This window comes from Zingiber officinale, chromosome 1A (assembly GCF_018446385.1).
Source record: "Zingiber officinale cultivar Zhangliang chromosome 1A, Zo_v1.1, whole genome shotgun sequence".
Lineage (NCBI taxonomy): Eukaryota > Viridiplantae > Streptophyta > Magnoliopsida > Zingiberales > Zingiberaceae > Zingiber > Zingiber officinale.
Window position 1 is genome coordinate 118,496,198 of NC_055987.1, and position 25,917 is coordinate 118,522,114.

Genomic DNA, 25,917 nt, shown 5'->3' on the forward strand with positions numbered 1-25,917 from the left:
CCTTGGATTAGTCACCTCCTTTGGAGGTGGATACCAAGTAAAATCCTAGTGTTAGCGTGGGTGTATTTGTTTATGTATTTTCCGCTGCATATTCTTGAAGAAACAATCAACGCCAAGCAACGCCGAGCAACGCCAAGCACCGAGCGAACGCGACGAGCTATTCACCCCCCCCCCCCTCTAGCTACTTTTGGTCCTAACAGTGAGAGTCTGGGATAGCCGACCGAGTAGCTCGGTCGTTGGGCGTGAGAGCATAGCCACTTATAACTCACACTGGGGCGAGAGTTTGGGACAGCCGACCGAGCAGCTCGGTCGTTGGGCGTGAGAGCATAGCTCACTTATAACTCGCACTGGGGCGAGAGTCTGGGACAGCCGACCGAGCATCTCGGTCGTTGGGCGTGATAGCATGCTCACTTATAACTCGCACCGGGGCGAGAGTCTGGGACAGCCGACCGAGCAACTCGGTCGTTGGGCGTAAGAGCAGAGCTCACTTATAACTCGCACTGGGGCGAGAGTCTGGGACCCGACCTGCCGGTCGTTAGGCGTGAGAGCATGCTCACTTATAACTCGCACTGAGGCGAGAGTCTGGAGGCGTGAGAGCATGCTCACTTATAACTCGCACTGGGGCGAGAGTCTGGGACAGCCGACCGGGAAGGTCGTTGGGGGGTTGAGCGTGAGAGCAATGCTCACTTATAACTTGCACTGAGGAGAGAGTCTGGAATCCCGATCGGGAGGTGTTCTGGGGGCCTAACCAGGAAATGTTCGGGAGACCTAACCAGGAACTGCTCTGGAAGCCTGACCAGGAAATGCTCTGGAGGCCTGACCAGGAAATGTTCGGGAGACCTAACCAGGAACTGCTCTGGAAGCCTGACCAGGAAATGCTCTGGAGGCCTGACCAGGAAATGCTATAGGGGTCTGACCAAGACTTGATCTGGAGACCTGATCGGGAAACAATCTGAAAGACCGACCGGGAATTGGTCTGAAAGACCTATCGGGAATTGGTCTGAAAGTCCGATTGAGGATTGGTCTGGAAGCCTGACCGGGAATTGGTCTGGAGGCCCGACCGGGAATTGGTATGGAGGCTCAACATAGATCGTTAGCGATACTCCGATCTGAGACCGGTGATGATACTCTGGCCCGAGACCAGTGGCGATATCTTAACCCCGAATGGGGGAGGATAAGCCTTGAATGCCCATAAAAGCGGAGCTCGCAGCAATATGAGGAAATAAAGCCTTTATCATACCTGATCGCGAAGTGGTATCAACCGACTGAGGATCTGTCTCGGTCCCTCACCTCCCAAATACCCGTGGAGCGAGGGGAGAAGATAAAGAGCGTGAAGCCGACATAAGAGAGCAAAGCCCATAGCCGTAGAAGGAAGCAGAGCACTGTAGGTGAAGAGAGCAACACCTGTAGATGTAAGAGGCTGCACAACAAGTGAAGGATGCAGAGTATATAATAATAGTAGAGTGAAGTGCATATAGCAGTAAGAGAATGTTGAGCCCATGGTGAAAGATGCAGAGCTTGTAGTAATAAGAGGACGCAGAGCCTCATGGTGAAGGGTGCAGAGCCTGTAGCAGTAAGAGGATGCAGAGCCTCATGGTGAAGGATGCAAAGCCTGTAGCACACATGATGGAGAAACTGGGCCCCTGGTCCCTGATCGGAGAGTAAGGTCCCTAACCTGTAATCAAATAGCGAGGCCCCTAGATCCTGATCGAGAAGTGGTACTGCAAGTCTATGATCGGAGAGCTGTGTCCCAAGTGTATGAGTGGGGAGCTGTGCCCCTAGAGTATGAGCGGGGAGCTGTGTCCCAAGTGTATGAGCGGGGAGCTGGGCCCCTAGTGTCCGATCAGAAATTGAAAACTCTAGTCTTTGATCAAGGAACTAGGCTCTTACTCTTTTATCAGGGAAATAAAATAGTTCCTATAATCGTAAAAAGAGAGCAGAGCTCGTAGCGTACCTGATCGGGAAGTCGTGCCAACCAGCTAAGGGTCTGTCTCGGTCCCTTAACTCCCAAATACCCATGGAGTCAGGGGAAAAACATAAAGGAAAAACTAACCTGTCAGCCAGCTGAAGCTCCACTCGATCCCTCGACTCCCGAATACCGGTGGAGTGAGGATAGAATATAATATATGCGTCGAGATCCTCCGGGATTGTGATAATGGCAGAGAACCTCCCGACGTCGTCCATCTTCACATTTCGGAACAGGTTGTTGTGTTCCCACAGACGGCGCCAAATTGATCCGGTCAGGAAGCTGAGTCAGACAGACCGTAGGGTGAGGTGGATGAAATGTTGACGAAGTCGCGACGTCTCGGAGGGGGGTGTGCTGAGATGGCTCCCGTGTTGACCAAGTCTCCAAAAGTCCTCTGGTCAACGCTACCTGCAGCCAACGACCGGGTTTACCCGGCCCCCGGTACCCCGATGCTCGAGGCAGATCCAAAAAATATATGAGTACAAGACTAAGCCATGAAATAATGAAAATGCATATGAAATATGAACGAGGAACGTACCCTAGCCCAGGGGGCGCCCTCGGATGGGACGTGACTAGAATTGTCGCGACCCGGAAGAGTAGATGACTCCGATTAGGCTAGAGAGCTGGATCTGACGACGAGAAGCAGAACGCGGCATGAGCCCGAAAGACGAGCTGCAGGTCGGGAGATAATAGCGGCACGCAGGCTGGGGCACGAGATTGGCACATAAGCCGAGACCTGAAATCGGCACGCAGGCCGGGACAAGACACTGGTACGCAGACCGGGATAAGACACCGATACGCAGTCCGGGATAAGACACCAGTACGTAGACCGGGATAAGACACTGGTACGTAGATCAAGAACTGATATCGGCGCGCAGGCCGAGAACTAGATCGGCACGTAGGCCGGGACACGACACACAGGCAGGATGAGCGCGTAGGTCGGAATACCGTACCCAAGCCAGATCGGCGCAAAGGCCAAAATACAATAAAATGGCACGAAGGCCAGGAACACAACAGGAACTAAATACAGTCCAATCAATGACAACAGCCACGGTGGAGGCCGCACTCGGCCACCGACGACTAGGAAGGGAGAGGTAACCCGGAGGCGGCATTGTACAAGGGGAGAATGGAGGCAGCAGTCCCCTCCCCTGGGCGGCAGCGTGTAAGAGGGAGGAAGTGGAGTGTCCTGGAGGCAGTTCCGGTGAGGGGAGGAGAAAGAGAGGCGGAGTCCGCGGGGAAGAGGTGGCTGCAACGGCATCACACGAGGAAGCGAAACGGCGGAGGCATTTGAGACCGGCTCGCGGGGGTGAGGAGAAGGGCAGTGGCCGGTCTGCCCGGCGACGACATGGTGCGAAGGACGAAGGAAGCAGCACTGTCGTCGCCGGCGTCGAGAGGAGAAGGAAAAAAGGTTGAAGATGGGCGGTCGTCGGGTCGGCGGCAGCGCAGCGAGGAGAAGGAAGATGGTGTTGTCGCCGTCACTGTGGGGAAGAAGAGGAGAGGGCTGTCGTCGCTATGGTCGGCACTGCGAGGAGGAAGAAGAGGAGAGGCTATCGCCGGCGTTGCGAGGGTGGCGGCGAGAGAGAGGGAGCGGCACAGTGAGGAGAGGGAGAGGAGGAGAAGTGGGGGCCGGCGTCGGCGAGGAGCCTCGCGTGAAGGGGCTAGCGGCGAGAGAGAAAGAGAGGGAAAGGGAGGAGAGGTAGCGGCCAGTGGTGAAGAGAAGGAGAGGAGTGGAGAAGAGGCGGCCGGCGACCTCGGCTCCGGCGACGTCGACGCGAGGAGAAGGAAGAAAACCCGCTGGCGGCGGAAAACCAACCACGAAACCCCCCCCCCTGCATGCTACAGTGCATACCTCACTTAAAACCCTAGTTAGCGAAAAGACCTAAATACCCTCCTTCTTTCCCCTTATTTCTTATCTACCCCCCCCCCCCCTATCATATCCATATCAGTTAGCAATGTGTCTACTCCACAAAACAGTCAAACACTCTTTTGTTAGGAAATCTCTCTCAATTTTAGAGTTACAATGATCCTATTTATTCTTGACCCTTACATGGCATTTTGGATGTAAAATATTATGTATAGATGTGATTACCAAAAATCCCACAACTCATCAGCGCTTCTAGAATGGGGCATGACTAGGCCGTGCTCCGGGCATGCCTGCTCTAATAGATCTGGTCACATCCATGCCATAACTGGTAGCACATCTGTGCCTGACACTACGACCGTGTTTCTTTGAAGTTGTCGAAGACTCAAAGCTACATGGCCATGCCCGAATTCAACTCCATATGTGCAATCTCCAACAATAATGTTAGGACTGTATGAACTAGAGGGAGGGGGTAGGCGTGAATAGCTCTGATCGCTTCTCGTCTTGATCTCATATTCATCGTTTGAATGCACAGCGAAAACTTGAATCCAAAACCAATGTCACATGCACATCTCTAGAATTTACTTGTTATCCGCTTCTTAGACGATTAATCTAAGACCTACTCCTAGTGATCTCCCTCCACTATGAACTTCTCTTTTTCAGATACTGGAAGCGGAGAAATCTCTTACAACAAGTTCATTACAAGAACAAATACAAGCAGAACAAAATACAAATGAAAATGAAAGCTAAACACTTTACAATTGAGAACTTAGCTTTAATTTGGATGCTTGTTTGTCACTTCAGAATGCTTTTTGATGGTTGAAAATGTAGCTAGTAACATTTCACCTCTAACCTCTTAAGAACAGGTGCTGCTTATTTTCCTCGAAACCCTATTTTAAAGGCTATTGCTTGAATTGATTTCCACCAACCAATCTATTGCCTTACTCACCAATCGATTGTCATGTCAATTTCAACCATTTAAACCTGCAAAAATGTCTATTTTTACCTAGTCAATTGATTACTATATTTTCATAAATTTAACATAGTATAGATTTTGATCTAGACATACCCAATGTCTAATCCTGAATTTAACTTATGAATTCTAATTTAACTTCCAGTGGATTTAGTAAATAGTGGGTACATTTATTCCGATCATTTTCAATTTACAAATGATCTCATCTTGATACTACTATCAACGTGACCTCATCTTACAGGTATGTCTCCATTCACAGCTTCATTAGTTGTCCCATAAGCAATGATCTTACCTCTATTTATGTCGCTTATAAAATTATACTTAATAAATATGTGTTTGTCTTTGCTAAGATATTTGTGATCCTTAGAAAAAACTATGATAGCTTGATTGTCACAGTAAACTATAACATGACTCTCACTATCCTTAATAATATTTAGATACTTTAGGAACCTTCTTAACTAAATGACTTCTTGCACAACCACTGCATAAGCCACATACTCAACTTCATTGTTGACCATGTTACACAAGTCTGCTTCTTGTTGTTTCATGAGATGACTCCACGATTCAAAAAGAAGGTATAGCCAGATGTGAATTTTCTATCAGTAAGGTCCCCAGCCTAATCTAAATCTGTGTAGCCTTTCAGGCTCATATCAGATCTTTGAAAATAGATACAATAATCTATTATCCTTTTAAGATATATGAATATCCTCTTCACTGCTTTCTAGTGTCTTGGTCCTGGATTTGACTGGAAATGAGTAACTAATCTAATAACATAGCTAATATCAGGACTTATACAAAGCATAATGTATACTAAACTACCAATTAAACTGACATATTGTCTTTTCTTCATTTGGACTATTTCCTCAGGAGTCTTAGGACGCATACTCTTGCTCAAAATAGTATCATTTGCTAAAGGTGTTTGCTCAATATTGCAATTCAACATATTGAAGTGTTGTAGCATCTTAGTAATATAAACCTTTTGAGACAAACCCGAAAGTCTTTTTGACTAATCTCTTATAATCTTACTCCTAAGATGTATTTAGCTTCTCTCATATCTTTTATATCAAATTATGATGAAAGTCATGCTTTCACTTCTATCTTAAACTCCGTGTCACTTCCAACTATTAGCATATTATCAACATATAATAATAAGATGACAAAATTTTATTTTTACATTTTTAAATAGACACAATGATCTTCATTGATTATTTCGAAATCATAAGATAAAATAATTTTATTAAATTTTATGTTTCATTGTTTTGACGCATTTTTAGACCATAAATACACTTTTAAGTCTACACACTGTCTTCTTGGTTTTTGGCAATGTAATATTCTGGTCGTGCCATATAAATTTCCTCGTAAAATTCACCATTTATAGTTGTCTTTACATCCATCTGATAACAATTCTATGTCAAAATATGCTACTATAACTAAAATGACATGAATTGACGTAAATTTTATGACAGGAGAAAATGTCTCTTCAAAATCAATACCTTAGGTCATTTACAACCAAATGAAACTTATATTTATCAATCGATCCATCAATTTTTCTCTTAATTTTGAAAATCTACTTATTTTCAATAACCTTTCAACCTAGATGAAGATCGACTAATTCTCAAATATTGTTAGGATACTCCAGGAGCTAGAGGGGGGATGATTAGTTCGAATTGCTTCGCCTTGTTGAATTGTTGCAGCAGAAACTTGAAGCAATGCTAATACTCTTGATTTTACTTGGAGGTGACTAGTCCAAAGGTTCACTCTCCTCACTCATAGTACACTATGAAAACCTTCTTCTTGAAGGTGGAGAAACCTTGTACAAGCACAATACAAGAAATACAATAAGAAAAAGCACAAGCAAATTACAAAGAAAATTGAACATGATTTAAACCAATGAACTCTTGCTTAGCTTGCTTTCTTTTATCTTGGATTTGCCTCTTGGTGGTGGAAAATCCAGCAGCACTTTATCTCCAAGCACCTAAGAAACTGATAGAGAATGGCAGAGAAGTAGAGCTTTTGAATCCTTAAAAAAAACACCTTTTATCCTGCTGATTAGGGTTCTTAATCAATTGGCCTTACTCCCAATCAATTGCCACATTGGATCTGTCTATTCAAATCTCCTAACATCTCTTTTTTACTTTTTTAATCGATTACCTAATCGATTAAATGGCTTTAATCGATCACCCGTTTGATTCAAAAGCCCATTATTTGCTCGTATTCTCTCCCAATCGATCACTTGATTAATTGACCTCTTCGTGAACGCCTCAATCGATTGGAAACCTTCCCAATCAATTGAAAATACTATGCTTCATTAAAATTAGCTCCCAATTGTGTGGCCAATTGATTGTATTGACCTTAATCAATTATCTAATCGATTAACGCACCTTCTGTACTGTGCTTTGCAAACCAATTGATTATCAGATCGATTGACCCCCCCAATCGATTATCTAATCGATTGGTAAGTAGTAAAAACTGTAGAGCTCTAAATGAGCTCCATTTCTCATCTAAGATCACCTCATTTCTATATCTGAGTCAAAAGTTATGACCATCGAAAGTTTGTTATGTCAGAACTTCCGTGTTTCATGTCGACTCCCTGTTGGGTTTTCGACTGCCAAGTGTCTAGTCAACCTTTGACTCACTTGGAATTTTTATTTGCCAACTTTCCATTGGACTTTTGAGCACCAAGTGTGGTCCTTGGCCAACTTAGATTTTTCTCTTACCTAACTTTCAGGTAGGACTAGTCACTTGGTAAACTTCCAGCCTGTTTATCCTCAGTTAGGGTTTTCCCTTGCCTAACTATAGTTAAAGCTTCCTTTGCCAATGTACGATCCTCCTTAATCCACTTAGATTTTCTTTTACCTAATTCTTCAGTTAGGACTTTGCCAATTTTGAAACAGTTGTCTTATCAAATGACTATTAGTCGAACAGTCGACTGATCAACTACCACTACAACAATATCTATAAATAATGATCGAATTAGCAATGGAATTAATTATTATAGCTAAATTAATGACTGAATTAATTTTTGATCACTAATTAACGCTTAAAATTAATTTCAACACTAATTTAACAACAAAAAATATATTCTATCATTAATATAGTGATGAAAATTAATTCCAACGTTATACTAGCAACGAAATATTGTTTCTATTGCTAATTTAGCGATACCACTAATTCTCTTTCTTAGTTTACCAAATTTCTCCTCCTTGTCTCTTTTCTCCGTCTCTTCTATCCCATCTTCCCTTATTTCTTCCACTTATTTCTTGTCTCCCATCCCGACGGAGAAATTACATAGAAACATAGGAGGGCAAAAGCGTGGAGGAAGTGGAAGATGGGCAATGGAGAGCAGAGGATGGCGAGCTTGACATGCTGTGGAAACCAGCATTGTCACAGAAGACTCGGCTGACAACGGGATCATCGAAGATCACAAGCACTAGCTGCTAAAGCTCCACCTTCACCCCAAAGGAGAACGACGAGGTGCTCCTAGCCAAGGCGATGACACTTGTTACTACTACTGGTACAGGTGGAACATATCTAGGTTCCCCCGCTGGTTGGCCTATGACCGCTTGATCACCACCATTACTGAGTTTGACACGGGCGGCTCATCGCTCTGCTCTGCTGCTTGCCTACTCGTCGATGGTAAGTCGATCGAGTGCCACCACGAAGCAGAGTTCCAGTGCCTTGAACTGTAGCCTAGTTGAGTACTTCGAGCTTCACGCACGCGACAGTGCATCCTGAAGAATAGAAGGAGAGCTGCCTCTGCTTCCGCTAGAAAAGGATAAAGAAGATGAAATGATACGTGTGAAGACTACATGGAGGGAGGTGGTCTTTTTACCCATTGCGCAGGCGGCGCGATGGAGGGGGTAACCCGAATGAAGAAGGGCTTCCCCAACCGAGTTTGAAAGTGGGAGGGGGAAATTGAAAGCAAAACACTCTTTCGATGGCGACAAACGAACTTCCTACGCAGAGAGATTTTATTTAAAAAGAAAAAAAACTAATTTAGAGGCCGAAATTAAAATTCGGCCACTACATTTAGTGATGTTAAGTTTGTTTCCGTGGTTTATTTTAATATGGAAACTAAATTTCATCGCTAAGTAATGATAGAATTAAGTTTTCATCTCTATTTAGTAACAGAATTTAGTTTTATTCGCTAATTAATATTGACGACCAAATTTTTAGAGATCAATTTTTTTGATCGATAATCAATCGCTAATTGTAGTTAGCGACTGATTACCGACTGAAATTTTAATCACTAATCTTGATTAATCTTGTAGTGTGTTCTCCGAATTGATATATTGAATTTAATTGAATTAACCAACATCACAAAAATAAACAGTTTTACCGACAAAAAATATTGATGGAATTTGTTCTATCGGTAAATGTAAAAATTACCGACGGAAATAATTATTTCCATTGGTAAAAAAAATTAGACCATTTTTTTATGGAACCTACCAATGAAATTCCATTTCCGTCGGGAATCATCGACGGAAATCTATTTTTGTCGATAAAATCGAAACTTGATTACCTATGGAAATCCATTTCTGTCAGTAAAATCAAAATGGATTACTGATGGAAACGGATTTTCGTCTGTAAAATCGCTAAAATTAGGACATGACAACCCTTTTTCCCACGTGCGCTCCTTCAATCTTCTCCTTCCGCTCCTCCCCGCCAGTACGTTTGCTCCCTCTCCCTCTTCCCTTTTTTCCAGCAGCTAGCAAGCCTCCTCCTCTGTCTTCCCTTTTTTCAGCCACTAGAAGGTGACGGGCTAGTGGATGTGAATGCCGCCAACACGTGGCTAGCGATTGTGTCGGTCGCCAACCTGTCGCCTACCGACTATGCAGACCGCCAGCACGCAGCTGACCGCTATGTTGGCTACCACTTATTGGCATCGTGGTCGGCTGTCGGCCACCACCTGTTGGCTGCGATTGGAGGTTGATCGCATGCCCGACTACTAGCTCGCGGCTGGGAGCTTGTACAAACCTCAAGCTTTTGCTAAATTTCTAATTAATTTTAGTTAAATTTTTATTATGATTGTTTCTATTTAATTTTATCTATTTTTATTTTTTATTTTGTAGTATATTGCATCGGTTGTTTTTTTCGATTAGACTACTCTTTTCAGGTATAATTTCTTAAACACTAAATATATGCTATATTAAATAGTTGGCATCTTGATGGTGATTTGTATGTTAATAGTACATATCTATTTTATGGTGATTGTTATGCTTGTGTAAATTTACGCTTTAGATATATAGTTGACATCTTGATTTTGATAATATGAATATTAAATATGTTAAGTGATTGAGTTACATAGTTCTCGACATATTAAAGAATAATGTTGATAACAAAACAAGAGTTGAGGGGTTAATATGCAATACTTATCTGGTTGAACAAGTATCTTCTTTTTGGTCCTATTATTTTGTTGATACTATGCAAACAAGACATCGGAAGTGTCCTAGAAATTTGAATGATGCTTCTCATCCGATAGACCTATCGATGCTTTTTATTTTCAAGTTTCCTGGTAAGTCAATGTGTGCATCACTTTCTAAATCATTAACCCAAGAAGAATATTATACTGTAAAAACATACATACTCTTAAACGATAAAGAGGTCAAATGATACATAAAGTAAATTGATTTCTCTAATCAAACATTTATCCTTCGTTTAATTATTTTGCTTGGTATCCCAATTTTTATATAAGTACCTTCTTTCCCAGCTTGCACGAACAACAACTATATTTACAAAACCTATCAATTGGTACAAGTGAGGTAACTTTAAAGTTAGAGACTAAATTTGCATTATAGTTTCAATGTAAGTTAAAAAATTTGTGAAATTTTTTAGTTCATGTGTATTAAGAAGTATCCTAATTTGTATCATAACTATTTTTATAGGTGAAAGATCGTAGAATATCAAATGTGCAAGATGATACGATACTGAATATTGCATCATGATCCCTCCGTAAAATAAAAGTGTACTCTAGTTATTATGTTAATGACCCCAAATTCAATATGGCATAATGAGATTCACGGAAATTAAGATATAATTCTAATGTTTGCATCAAAGGATATATGGACAACAATAACATTGAGTTTGATTACCATGGTAGACTTAATGAAATTATAGAGATTGAATATCATGTATTACCTATAAAGAGGTGTGTGTTGTTCAAATGTTCATAGTATGACCTGACCTCAAGAATAGGTACTAGAATACATCCATTGATTTCAAATTGAATAATATTCATATTATATTTTTCAAACAGGATCAAATGATAGATAGAGTGGCTCAGACTTGCAGGCCAAAGTCACATTTGATCATTTGAGAACTCCTAGGGGTCGTGATGGTTCCTCTCTCTTCTTTTAAGAAACAGTCTTTAAGATAGAAAAATCAAGAACTGCGCATTCAAATTGCCTCAATAGATAACAAGATGGAACAATAGATGACTGCTGAGACATAGAGGAGAGCTTAGGAGGATCAGAAGCGATGTGAGGTTCATGATGCTCTCATGGCACATATGTGATGGTTCATAGTAAATTTGTCCCCCCACCAGTTCCATTTGATTTTACTTCATAGGAAACTCAAGATCAATCAGATCCTGTTAATTAGTTTTTTATGATGTTTATTCAATTAAAATTTATTTTTTTTATCATACATAAATCATGCAAAATATATTTATCATACAAAAATTAGTTAATTTCTAAATATTGTATTACTATATATTTCAGGAGTCCAGGCCTATTACATTGATGATCATCATTTGCTTATTTCTTTTATCTAGGTATTAAATTTGGTTATACATATATGTAACATTTTTATTTATGCATAAATATGATATAAATCTATCCTATTTGACTTTCAGAGATTTTTTATTTCTATTTTATATGTGGATGTACTATTTGGATTATAGATTATGCATAGAATAGTTTTTTTTTTTCTATTAGTTTGTTTTTATGGATGTTCTATTACTAGATTATGTTTAGATTTTGTTTATTTTAGATAATTGTGATTGTTTCTATTATGAATTGTGAAATGTGTTTGCCTGGTGAAAATGTGTTTGATGTGTTGATTGTGAAATGTAATTGTCTGGATGAATGTGAAATATGATTGTGTAGATTGTGAATGCCATTGTTTGTGATTGTTTTATTTGTATATGAAAATTGTAAACAGGGTAGACCTAATTGAAGTTTGCTGATTTAATTTTATTTTTTAAATATGACGGAATCGATGATTCCGTCGATAAATTATAAAGGGATTACCTACAGAATTGTGTATTCTGTTGGTAATCCCTTTATAATTTACCGATGAAATCGGTATTCCGTCGATAGATCTTTAAATATTTACCGACAGAATTAGTGATTTAGTAGGTGATTACCGAAGGAATCAGTGATTCCGTCGGTAATCTTTTTATAAATATACCGATGGAATATATTATTCTGATAGTGATATTTGCTATGGAAATTAATTTTCTGTCGGGAAACACCGATAGAGTTTATTTTCTGTTGGTAAATTATTTTCAGATGAATTATCTTCCAACAAAATATTTTCCATTATAATTCTGTCACTAAACTCCTATATTGATGGAATTATGATAGAAATTTTCGTCGGTAAAACTATTTATTTGTTTAGTGTAAATTTAAACTTTTAAAATTGAGATCAAAGAGATTAAACTAAAAAGTTGATATATTTTTTTAAATAAAATTCACAATTAATCAAACCAAATTTTCAAATTTAATCTATTGAATCAGTTGATTCGATTACGGATCTCTTAGAGCATTCATAATGGAAGCTCCTGTAATGTGGAAGCCACGATAAAGAGCTCCTTCATAATTTTGAGGAAGTGGCTCCCATTTCAAGGAGTCACTTCTTCGTTGTTGTTTTTTTTTTAATTAAATATTTTTTATTCTATTTAAAAAATTAAAATATTTAAAAAATAGAAATGTGATGGAGAGAGTATTATAAAAATTTATGAATTTAAATTTTATGAAAATTTAATTATATTTAAGGTAAAATATGAAATATAAATAAGAAATATATATAATGAAAAATATGGACCTATGAACAAAGAGGTTGTTGTGAGTTTTTTTTTTTTTTATTTATAGTGGAGAGATGTGTAAGATTTTTTATTTTTAACATTGCATGGATATGACAAAAAGAGTTCGTGGAAAAGTTTCACGATGCGTATGTCCTTACTCACCACCCTTGCAACCAACCCTTGCAACCTCACCAATCCAGTTAGTATGTTACTGCACTGTCTTAAAACTCATGTCAGTTCACAGATAGATTAACGTTGAATGCACATAAAAAAGATTTGGAATAAAAATAGAAACAATTTTGTAATTCAAGAGAATAATGATTTAGAGGAAAATCGGGAAGGGAGACAGAAGCATATTTGGAAATGAATAAAACCAGAACGTAAATGGAAAAAGTACAAAATCAATCAAGTGCTTTAATTAATTTTCCAAACATAAATGGAAGCATGCCGTCTCCTCTTTTATTCAGCAGCAAAGAACACGGCAGATAGAGAAAGAGAGATCATGGAATCTATAGTAGTTATGGAGAAGAAGAAAGAGAAGCAGCAATTGGAGTTCCATGAGAAGTCATTAGAATTGAGTCTCAACAACAAGGACAATATCTTGGGCGAGGAGATGGCTTCTTCTTCATCATCCATGGCTCGCCTGTTCGAACTCAACCTCATCAAGTCCCTAGAATCTGTTCCTGAGCCAGCGCTCGCTCGAGCTCCACCGCTTCCGCCGCCGGAGGAGTTACAGGAGTCGCAATCCCGAGTGTTCTCGTGCAACTACTGTCATAGGAAATTCTACAGTTCTCAAGCACTCGGCGGACACCAAAACGCGCACAAACGTGAGCGGTCCCTTGCAAAAACTGGCGGCAGCGGTGGCAACGGCAGCCTCGTCGACGTCAGCCATTTCTCATCTGACACGGCAGCCATGCAGCTGCACGGGTTGTACAGCGGGCGGCCACTGGGGATTCAAGCGCATTCGATGATACATAAGTCTTTGTATGATGCATCTCTGGGTGCACTGAATGAGCACCATGGCTGGCGCTGGGCCGGGATGGGCATCGGACAGCAGACTGGAGCCGCGAGGTTGGACGGCAACATGAGGCCCCCGGCAGGGTTCGCAGCGAGGTTCAATGAACCCGAGGCGGCAATCGCCGGTGGCAATCGATGGGCAGGCACCGATGAAGCTAACGAAGAGGAGCTGCAAAAAGTGGACTTGACTCTGAAACTCTAGTTATGGGTGTTCCTAATCCCTCGATATATGCATTGTCTTTTTCATTTTCTCACCTTGTCACCGATATATTCTAGGCAATGGCTATAGCTTCTTGGAAAAAATTCTCTTTTTTAATTATGCTTTTCCTCTCTAATTTTCAGTGATAATTTCAAGAACACTATTCAAGAACATGAAATGAAATAGAAAACTAGCATGAACAATTAAGGGAAATTGGAATCATTCACAAGGTTAAGCCAATGGAACGGATGAGTTAATTAGGGGCCTGTGACATTAAGACGTGTTTGGTGAGGGGTAATCAACTTTGTAATATAATTTTAAACCTTAATGTAATTTATATTATAAAAGATAATAAATTTTTATAATCTTGGCATGTGACCAAAAGGTAAAAGTTTGAATCTTGAAACAGTCTCTTGCAAAAAACAAGGTAAGACTACGTACAATGTATATCTTCGTGCACTGGACTGTCCTCTAAAAGATAATAAACTTTTATAATTAGGATTAAAAGACTAATAGCATGTGATCCTGTCCGAACGCTGAATCAATGGACGCTGGGCACGTGGCGCTCTCCGGGTCGCCGATGTAGATCTCCGGCTAGTCTCACGAAGCTCCGGCGAACCTGCACAGAAGTCGGGCCGGGAAGGGGTTCCCGGCGGCGACCCTCCGACGCTCAAGTCAGGTAAGCAAGTGGTGGAAAAAGTAGCTCCAAAGCTTGTAGAACGCGTACCTCCGGCGAAGTCTGCGACTCTTTATATAGAGCGGTGAAAGAGCCTCTACACGCCCACCGAGGCGCGTACGTGTCCGCAGCCCATACCTCGGTATGTATTTGTCAGAAAGTTTACCTGACGCCATACTACAACAGTCCCATCGCGCCTTTGATGGGACAACAGGACACCCCGTTGTCAGACTAGGAGTATGGCTTAGTCATATGACTTGACGGCTGTCAGCAGATGTTCCTGTCCCTATTTACCCACCGCCGGCCAGGACGTCCATCCGGCCGGCTAGACGAAGAGCGCCGTCCGGAAGGCTTTAATTCCCTGCACCGGCCGGGCGGCGCGCCCATTACGTCCTGCCTTCTCTTAGGCCTTCCGCTCGGTCATTATTTACTGTTTCATTGAGCGTCGGAACCCCGATCCCTGTCAGGGCGCCTTTTACTATCAGATGTTTACTGGCAGACCGATCGGCTTGCCCCTTTTCTCATGAGTCCGGTCGGCTCACCCTTCTTCGACGGACCACCTGGCCTTTTGACCTCCACGTGGCGTTGACCCCTCGTTAGGGGGTCCCGGGCTCTTACCACCGGATCACTTGCCTTCCCCTCGAGTCTAGTCGAAGGAGGCGAAGTCCGACTGACTGGACTGCCGATCTGACTGAGCAATGATCACTGCATTAGGCCGCTCGGCCAGGCATAGGGATACTCATCCGTTCGGCGGTATCTTGTCCGTGCCTTGTGTTCTCTTGGAATCCATGTCCGATGCTCTCCCCTACTACCCATCACGTGCGCTGCGCACGGTAAGGGGAGCTCATTAAATGCGGCCAGTATCCTGCTGACACGTGGCGATCGTGCGTTTGTCAGCGTATGGCGGTGGCGTCACTTCCGATGGGACAGCCGCCGTTTGAAATGAACGGCTGGATGATGACCTCGTTATCGACGACCTGGATCGGACGGTGTAAATTGATCGCGGCCGCCCTTATAAAGCTCCCGACCCCAGCTCTTCGCCGCATTTCGACCTTATCGTCTCCAGCCATCCCTCTGTTCCTTTTTTCCGGCGACCTTGCGTTTCAGCTCTCCGACGACTCTACAGCCCCCTTCGATCATCTTCTTTGCCCGTAAGGATTCCTTTTCCTTGCTGCCTCTCCTTTTTTCTCTCTATTAGCTATTTCTTTCATCATCCCACATTCTTTCCCTGTTTTTATTTCTCCCTCCTTCCATCGTGCGTCCATCCCTAGCCTTATACCATGACCAACACCTCACAGCCGACCGGCGGTGCTCCGGGTCTTTGGTATTCGACCATGGAAAGCCGGTTCGACGAGGAGGACGCCTTGCGCCTCACTCGAACCTATGATCTGCCGACCGACCACCAAATAGTGTTAGCCACACCGGCCGATCGGCCTCATGAACCGCCGCCCGGCACCGTTCTATTCTTCCGAGACCAATTTTTGGCCGGGCTACGCTTTCCACCTCACAAGTTCTTCTTACAAATTTGTAATTATTTTCGCATTCCGCTCGGCCAGGTAGTCCCTAACTCCGTTAGGCTGTTGTGCGGAGTGATAGTCCTTTTTAAACTGAACAACATCCCCCTCGACCCTAAGATTTTTCACTACTTTTTTTATCCCAAGCAAGCCGAGTGGGGTACCTTTATTTTCCAATCTAGGATAGGTTTCGTCCTTTTTGATAATATGCCGAGCTCCAACAAACATTGGAAGGAGCACTTTTTCTATGTGCGTTTTCCCGAGCTGCCAACTTTTCGTACCAAGTGGCAGACGGCGATGCCGGCGCAACCGGAGCTACGCAAATTTAGAGGTGATGCGGCCTACCTTCATGCGGCCGAGCGGTTGGTGGGTCAGCGCTATCACATTGACAAGCTGCTCCTCCCAGGAGTAATGTATATATTCGGCCTGTCTTCCACCCCAGCCGATCTGCCTTGCAGCATGAGTAAGCGATTCTCATCCCTCCTTTTTCTTTTGTTCTAATTGATTTAATCTTTGTTTCTGCAGCTGAAGTTATGTGGCGTGCTAAGGCGACCGAGAAGCTCCAATTGAAAGCCGCTCAGATTGAGGCGGTGAAGAACAAGGAGGTCGCCGAGCGGAGCCTTGATCCAGCCGATCCGACCGGCAAATTAGGCGAGGGGACCTAGGATGCCCCTGAAGCCTTAGCAGCTACTACTTCTCACGATGAGGCAGCGGGTGGCCCAGAACCTTCTACCCAAGCCGAGGTGGAGGGCCGTTCGGCCGATGATGTTCCGCTACTCACTCGGAAGCGCCGACGACCGAAATCTGCATCTGCCTCAATTCCACTTGATGAGCCACAGCCCGAGCGAGGCGCGGATGCTCCGGTGTTGTCCGGGACGGTTTCCCTAGAGAGTACCCCGACCCCACATGGCTCTCCAAGGGTAAGCTCTGAGGTGTCGCCGTCCAGCCCTTCAAGAACTCTGCGCCGTATCAGGCGTTTGGGCGAGCTTCCTTCCTCGTCCACCGGTGGGCCATCCGGTAAGGCCGATGCTTCTCAGGGCGAGCCGAGCGGCCAGAACTTAATTAAAACCGTCCTGCGCCTCCCCTCAGAGGAATACATGGCTGCTGCTGATCGGCCAGTGGTCCCCGAGCAGCAGATCACCTTGACGGGCCCTCTTGCAAAAGCTTGGGAGGACGCTCGGCGCCGAATAAAAGCGATGACTCCCAGGCAGCTCGGCGACAGCAACCTTCAACAGGCCACCGGGGTATGCTCTTTTTCTTTGTTCGTGTATTTGAATTAAGTTTTTAACCTGTTCACTTTTGCTCGTAGAACTGGGTGGAGCAAATTGCCGTTAGCAATCGGTTGGCCGAGCTGGAGGATGAATTGAAAAAACTCAAGGCCGCGGGGGACAGCCAACAGTCGATGACCACTCTGGAGAAGGCCAAAAAATTACTGGAAGCCGAACGGAAACGGGCTTCCGATCTGGCGAGCAAGGTCGTTCGGCTTGAAGCGATGGTCAAACAACGAGATAAGAGATCAAGACGGCGATCACTCGGAAGCGACAGGCCATCGATGACATGGACCAAATGAAGGTGGAGATCAGAGGACTGGAGCAACGCATCAAGGATCTGGATGCTCTTCTGGCCACCGAGAAGGAGAGCCGTTCGGCTGATCTTCAAAGATTTGATGTAGATTTGAAGGATCTCCAAGCTGCCAGCGACGCTGCCCACGCCGAGCTCAAAGAGTATCAATAGGGGGAGTCGGCTCGCTCCGACGAGGTGAGGAAGGCATTCGTCCGCTCGGATGCCTTTGGGGAGAAATTTACTGACAAGATCTCCCTCACCTTTGAAGAGGCAATCAAAGCGGCTGTGGATCACTTAAAGGCCAAAGGCCACCTGCCCGCCGAGCTGACCATCCCTCCCGAGGACCTCGCGACCGTGATGGGCGCCATCCCTGATTCTCTTTTTGATTTCGACGCATGAGGAGTGTTTCTTATGAACTTTTTTGTATCCCCGCCGTTCGGCCAAACTTATTTTTGCTGTAACTTTTTTGGTTAGCCCTGTGCTTAATAGATAATCTTTTCCTTTCCTTCAACTTTTGTTTTGGCAAGAAATTTTTCTCTCATCATAACTAAAGTGTTCTTTAAAACTCCTCCGCTCGGCACCACGCTCTGTCAGACTAAAGTCGATTGTCTTTAATAACGTCTTTCATCATGCGACTGAGCAGCCGCTCGGCGCGCGAACGTCACTCGTTCACTTGCTCGCATTTTTAATTCTGATTAACCATCTTTTGCTTCGCGCCTTACCTCAAAGGGGTTTTCACTAGATTTTCGCAATGCGAGCCGCTCGGACGTTTATAGACGCCGGCTCGTCTCTCGATATTTAACGTCGGAGCTCGACGGTCTTCCGCTCGGACATTTATAGACGCCGGCTCGTCTCTCGATATTTAACGTCGGAGCTCGACGGTCTTCCGCTCGGACGTTTATAGACGCCGGCTCGTCTCTCGATATTTAACGTCGGAGCTCGACGGTCTTCCGCCGGACGTTTATAGGCCGGCTCGCTCTCGATATTTAAAGTCGGAGCTCGACGGTCTTTCGCCCGGACGTTTATAGCCCGTCTCTCGATATTTAACGCCGGAGCTCGAAGGTCTTCCGCTCGGACGCTTATAGACGCCGGCTCGTCTCGATATTTAACGCCGAGCTCGACGGTCTTCCGCCGACGCGTTTATAGACGCCGCCGTCCTCGATATTTAACGCCGGCTCGACGGTCTTCCGCTCGGACGTTTATAGACGCCGGCTCGTCTCTCGATATTTAACGTCGGAGCTCGACGGTCTTCCGCTCGGACGTTTATAGACGCCGGCTCGTCTCTCGATATTTAACGTCGGAGCTCGACGGCCTTTACGGCTAACTTCGACACTGCCGATCGGCGGAACCCTTGGCCATCCTTTGAATTAATTTCGCTTCCTGCATTACAAGGACACGGGCGACTAGCATATACACAAAAATGAGTTACATTCGTGCACCTTTCATCCAGTTCGATAGGGCTGGAGATGATTTGCACTCCATGGTCGATCCAGCTGCCGCCCGTCTTCATCCTCCAAGTAGTAAGCGCCCGAGCAGAGTTTTTCAATAACCTTGAAGGGACCCGCCCAAGGAGCTTCAAGCTTGCCGACGTCGCCGACCGGCTTGACTTTCTTCCAGACGAGATCGCCGACCTGGAATGATCTGGGGATTACGCGGCGGTTGTAGTTTTGCTTCATCCGCTGCCGGTATGCCATCAGCCGAACGGAAGCCTTGGCTTGCTCCTCGTCGACCAAATCCAGCTCCATGTTCCTCCGTTCGGCGTTGCCATCATCATAGCTCTGGATCCGGACGGACTCAACGCCGACTTCGACCGGAATGACCGCCTCGCCGCCATACACCAAATGGAACGGCGTGACGCCCGTCCCTTCCTTCGGCGTCGTTCGGATGGCCCATAAGACGCCCGACACTTCATCCGGCCAACTTCCTCCCAAATGGTCGAGCCGAGCGCGCAGAATATGAAGAATTTCCCGATTGGCTACTTCGGCTTGACCGTTGCTCTGGGGATAAGCCACGGACGTGAAGTGTTACTCGATGTCGTAGCTTTTGCACCACTCCTCTAGCATCTTCCCTGTGAATTGCCGCCCATTGTCGGAAACCAATCGGCGAGGGATGCCGAACCGACAGATGATGTGTTGCCAGATAAATTTTTTGACCATCTGTTCGGTGATCTTGGCTAGCGGCTCGGCCTCCACCCACTTGGAAAAATAATCAACCGCCACTAGCAAAAATTTCCGCTGCCCGGTCGCCATCGGAAATGGACCGACAATATCCATTCCCCATTGATCGAACGGACATGAAACTGTTGATGCCTTCATTTCCTCTGTCGGTCGGTGGTTGAAGTTATGGTACTTCTGGCATGAGAGGCACGTCGACACGGTCCGAGCGGCGTCTGCTTGTAAAGTCGGCCAAAAGTACCCGGCCAAGAGGATCTTCTTGGCCAACGATCGTCCGCCCGGATGCCCTCCGCACGATCCTTGATGTACTTCTTGGAGGATGTAAGCCGAGTCCTCCGAGCTCACGCATTTCAACAACGGGCGTGAGAAAGCCTTTTTGTAAAGCTGATCGCCGATGAGTGTGAACCGACCGGCTCTCCTCCTTAGCAGCTGGGCTTCATACTCATTGGATGGTGTGGCGCCCGAGCGGAGGAACTCTATGATGGGTGTCCGCTAGTCGCTTGGAAATGTGAGGCCTTCCATCCGGTCGACGTGCGCCACCAACAGTACTTTTTCAATTGGATGCTGAATGGCGACCGGCGTTATTGAGCTCGCGAGTTTGGCTAACTCATCAGCTGCTTGATTTTCTGCTCTGGGTATCTTCTGGACAACAACTTCTCTAAAATCGGCTTTGAGCTTCTCGAAGGCTTCAGCGTAGAGCTTGAGCCGAGCATTATTGATTTCGAAGGCACCAGAGAGCTGCTGAGCGGCCAACTGCGAATCCGAGTGAAGCGTTACCCGACCGGCTCCCATATGCCGGGCAGCCTGCAAGCCAGCTATGAGGGCCTCATACTCTGCTTCATTGTTGGTAGCTTTATAATCCAGCCGGATGGATAAGTGCATCTTTTCTTCTTGAGGGGAGAGCAACAATATTCCAATCCCGCTTCCGAGCCGAGTGGACGACCCATCTACATATATTCTCCACATAGTTTCCGGCTCCGGCCTTTGCACCTCAATCACAAAATCGGCCAAGGATTGTGCTTTGATCGCCGAGCGGGGATGGTATTGGATGTCGAATTCACTTAACTCTGTCGTCCACTTGATGAGCCGCCCGGACGCTTCTGGGTTTAGTAACACACGTCCGAGCGGGCTATTGGTTTTGACAATGATCGTATGCGCCAGGAAGTATGGACGAAGGAGCCGAGCGGCGAGGACCAGAGCGAAAGCCAGCTTCTCGAGTCCAGTGTAGCGAGATTCAGCATCTTTTAAAATGTGACTAAGGAAATACACAGGCTCTTCTCCGCTCGCCCTCACTAAAGCCGAGCCGATTGCATGCTCGGTTGAAGACAAGTACATATAAAGTGGCTCACCCGCAGTCGGCTTGGCTAATACCAGGAGAGAATTCAGATATGCCTTCAAGTCTTCGAACGCCCGATCGCATTCTTCATCCCAGTGAAACTTAGTGGCCTTGCGCAAGATTTTGAAGAAAGGGAGGCTCCGGTCGGCAGTTTTGGAGATGAATCTGGACAAAGCAGTTATCCGATCGGTCAAACGCTGCACTTCCCTTGTATTTCTTGGAGGCGGCATATCTTGTAGAGCTTTCACCTTGCTGGGATTTGCTTCGATGCCCCGCTCGGTCACTATGTACCCTAAGAATCGCCCTCCTTTTGCTCCGAACAGGCACTTCTGGGGATTTAGCTTGACTCCATATTTGCGTAGCGTTCGGAAGGTTTCTTCCATGTCCTTGAAGAGATCGGCCGCTCGGACGGACTTAATGAGAATGTCGTCCACATAAACTTCTAGATTCCGCCCGATCTGCTCTCTGAATACTTTATTCATCAAGCGCTGATATGTGGCCCCCGCATTCTTCAATCCGAACGGCATCACATTATAGCAATAAGTGCCGTCGCCCGTCACGAAGCTGACTTTTTCTTGATCTTCACGGGCGAGCGGCACTTGGTGATAGCCCTGGTAGGCGTCGAGCATACAGATTAATTTGCAGCTAGAGTCCACCAACTGATCTATCCGGCAGAGGATAAAAATCTTTCGGCAAGTTTTGTTGAGATCCCGAAAATCTATGAACACTCTCCACTTGTTGCCCGGCTTGAGACTAATACTACGCTCGCCACCACTGGAATTGCACTCACAGATATGGCCGGCTTAAGCTTCTCAACCTCTGCCGGATGATGGCATTCGCTCGCTGAAATCTTTTTCTCGCTTATCACCGAGCCTCCTCGACATGCAACTCAGGTCTGCGCTATGCTCGCGAAATTCGGCAGCTCATGTGTCGACCGACGAAGACATCATGATTTCTTCGGAGGCATTGGATCGCCTCCTCTTCGCTTCCGCATTGGACGCAATAAAAGTAGTGGCCTCCGATCGGGTTGGGTGAATCGCACTTCTTTTTCTTCATAAATTAAAGAGGGTGGCTTTTCGGTGATGGCGTTTACCTCGATCCGGGCGCCTTCCGAGCGGAATTGGCTTCTGCTCGGACCATCTTGATGTAGCATCGCCGAGCTACTAGCTGATCTCCCGCACTTCTCCCACTTTGTCCTCCACGGGGAACTTGATCTTCTGATGGAAGGTTGAGACGACCGCTCGGAATTCGCTGAGTGCCAGTCGTCCCAAAATGACGTTGTAGGACGAGGGAGAGTCGACCACCACGAAGTTTGTTGTCCTTGTCCTCCTGAGCGGCTCTTCTCCCAGCGAGGTAGCCAGCCGGATCTGTCCGACCGGCTGAACTTCGTTACCCGTAAACCCGTAGAGCGGAGTTGTCATGGGTAACAGCTCGGCTCGATCAATTTGCAGCTGATCGAACGCCTTCTTGAATATGATGTTGACTGAGCTCCCTGTGTCAACAAATACGCGGTGAATAGTATAATTGGCTATTACCGCTTTGATGAGCAGAGCATCGTCGTGGGGTACTTCAACTCCTTCCAAGTCCCCGGGCCCGAAACTAATTTCGGGTCCTTCCGCTCGTTCTCGGCTACAGCCGACCGTATGAATTTGGACGCTCGCCTTTCTAGCTCGGTTGGAGTCTCCTCCGGTCGGCCCGCCAGCAATAACGTTGATCTCACCTCGGGAAGTATTGCTTCTATTTTCCTCTTCCCGAGCGGACGGTCGAGACCGCTCTCTGGACGCTCGGCGATTCTCCTGCCTTGGAGAACGATGCCGATCGGGAGTTTGTTGCTGTGGCCTACCAGCTCGCGTCCGATCGGCTTCATGAGTTCTCTGTCGCCTGTCGACTGAGGGAGACCGTCGTCCGGCATTCCGGGGCACAGGATGAGCCACGAAGGGAAGACTGTTGGTGCAATATCCCTCAGGTCAAGGTTGACCTGGGTAACCAAGCTGAGTCTTGGTTTGGGTTTAGATGTTTGACAATAAGATATTGATTGAAGAAGAGTCAAGTAGGTCAAGGTTGACTGGATACTTGACTGGGAAGTCCTAACTGGGATGTTAGGCGTAAGAAAAGTCCTGAGAGCCAGGCAGTAGGAAGTCCTAGTGAGTGAAGCTAGGCGGATGGAAATCCTGGTGAAGCGGTGAAAGTCCTAGTGAGTGAAGCTAGATGGAAAAAGGATAGTGACTGTGAAAGTCCTAGTGAGTGAAGCTAGGCGGTGAAAGTCCTAGTGAGTGAAGCCGTGAAAGTCCTAGTGAGTGAAGCTAGGCGTATGGAAAACCCTAGTGAGTGAAGCTAGGTGAAAGTCCCGTGAGTGAAGCAAGGGAAAATCCAGATGGATCAAGGATGATCGGACATCCGGTGTTGGGAAGTCCAAGTAGGTCAAAGGATTGACCGGATACTTGGCATGAAAGAAAAGTCCAAGTAGGTCAAGGGATTGACCGGATACTTGGCACAGAGAAAAGTCCAAGTGGGTCAAAGGGATTGACCGGACACTTGGTAAGGGAGTCCTAGCAGGTCAAGGGAGTGACTAGATGCTAGGCATGACATACCAACAGTCAAGGTTGACCGGATGTTGGTTTGGGAGGTTTAGGACTTGGTTTTGGACAAAACCAAGTGTCGGATCGATCGCTGGATCGATCCAGATCGCCTTGGATCGATCAGCCCGCCCCGAAGCTCGGATCGATTCGTGGATCGATTCAGAGGTCCCAATCGATCGCTGGATCGATTGGGACGCGCGATAAGCGCCGGATCGATCCGTGGATCGATCCAGCGCTTATAGCGCGCTCTGGATCGATCCGTGATCGATCCAAAGCCTCCCGATCGATTGGGAACATTCAATCGATCGGATCCGACCGCTGGCGCTGCTTATAGAGGCGTTCGATGGCTGCAGCAGAACTTCTCCGATTCACTCCAGAGCTCTCGCCAACTCTTCCACAGCGCTCTCAAAGATCAGATCGCCAGTTCTTGAAGTATCTTGGAAGCTTTCCAAGTCAAGAGGCGGATCAAAGGCAAGAAGAGAAGCTAGGGTTAGGGTTTTGTACTCATTGTAAGCTTGTAAGCTTGTATTTTGTTTCCCTTTCCTTTCTTCTTGTACTGAGAGTCTTGTAGGGCTTCTCCGCCCTCGGTAGTTACCGAAAAGGAGTGTTTTCTTAGTGGAGGGTGCGTGCGTGGTGTGGATCCTTGGACTAGTCACCTCTTGTGAGGTGGATACCAAGTAAACCAACCGTGTTAGCGTTGTTGTATTTGTTTCTGTATTTTCCGCTGCATTCTTGAAGAAACAAGCAACACCGAGCAACGAGCACGCGACGAGCTATTCACCCCCCCTCTAGTTACTTTTGGTCCTAACAAGTGGTATCAGAGCAAGGCCGCTCTTCACCGGAATCATCGCCGGAAGGGTCAAGTACAACAAGAAAAGCTAGAGGGTGAAGAAGTTGGAGCAAATTCTTCAAGTTCAAGATTCTATCAAGCTCAACTTCAAGATGCAATTCCAAGATGGACTTGGATTTGACACAAGGGTGGCTCCACCATATTCATCTACAAGCTTCGATTCTTGGAAATCAAGAATCGAAAATTTTCTTATGATGGAGATAGAGCAATGGTTTGCTCTCATGGAAGGTTTTGAAGCTCTCACAAATTCAAAGGGCAAAGTTCTAAAGAAAAGCAAATGGAGCCCGGAGCAAGTCCAAAGGTACGAGGCAAATGACAATGTGACCAAGCTTTTGGTCAATTTATTGCCAAGCACCATCCTTTGCAAAATTGGAGAGTTTGAAGATGCAAAGGAGCTTTGGAGCAAATTGGCCAAGCTTCATGAAGAGATCCCCTCCACTGTACAAGATCATGAAGAATCCAGAGAGGGTGACTCTGTGGAGCAAGACCAAGAGGAGGACTCCGAGGTTGAGAGATGCTCAACCTCCGAAGAAGAGGAAATCCAAGAAGCTTCATCCTCAAGGGAATGCAACGAAGGGAACAAGGAGGGAGCATACTCCTTGTTTCATATTCAAGATGATGAAGCCTCCACCTCTAGGATTGAGGGGGAGCAATCCTTGGTGACACCGGATCAAGAAGAAGAAGAAGCTTCTACATCCGGGTCAAGAGAAGAAGAGAAGGAAGAAGCTTCCACCTCCGAAATTCAAGAAATAGCAAATGGAGGAGCAAGTGCCATCCCTACACAAGAAGGTATAAATGTTTCAATTAAAAATAAAAATCATATAATATGTTTTGAGTGTAGGGAAAGTGGGCACTACAAGAGCAAGTGTCCCAATTTGGCCAAGAAGAAGGGCCAAGTGGCACAAAAGGGCAAGGAGAAGCCCAAGGAGACCACCCCCGGGACAAAGAAGAGCAAGGAGCACATTGTGTGCTTCTTGTGTCAACAAAAAGGGCATTACCGAAGTCAATGCCCCAAGGGGAAGAAGATGGTCAAGGCTCAAGGAGGCACTAGTCAAGGGGGAGCCTCCAAGGTAAAAAGGAAGGTAACTTTCATTGAGCCTATTCCTTTGCAAAATGGTAAAAAGCATGCTAGGTCAAATTTTTATCATTTTAATGCGATTTACCATAAGAATAGGAAGCATGA

General features: G+C 45.6%; 2 protein-coding genes across 2 annotated transcripts; both read left to right on the plus strand.

Annotated features, from left to right (window-relative positions):
- Positions 1-3,311: 3,311 nt before the first annotated feature.
- On the plus strand, positions 3,312-3,824 carry LOC122002132 (octapeptide-repeat protein T2-like). Its single transcript, XM_042557203.1, has one exon. The coding sequence runs from the start codon at positions 3,312-3,314 to the stop codon at positions 3,822-3,824; it is 513 nt and encodes a 170-aa protein (XP_042413137.1).
- A 9,438-nt stretch (positions 3,825-13,262) lies between these two features.
- LOC122002141 (zinc finger protein 1-like) lies at positions 13,263-14,045 on the plus strand. The gene has a single exon (XM_042557215.1). It carries the CDS (start codon positions 13,263-13,265, stop codon positions 14,043-14,045), a length of 783 nt encoding a protein of 260 aa, XP_042413149.1.
- The last annotated feature ends 11,872 nt before the right edge of the window (positions 14,046-25,917 follow it).

Excerpts from the sequence above, each read along its gene's own strand:
- LOC122002141 (XM_042557215.1), top strand. The coding sequence starts at position 13,263 with ATGGAAGCATGCCGTCTCCTCTTTTATTCAGCAGCAAAGAACACGGCA.
- LOC122002132 (XM_042557203.1), top strand. The coding sequence starts at position 3,312 with ATGGTGCGAAGGACGAAGGAAGCAGCACTGTCGTCGCCGGCGTCGAGA.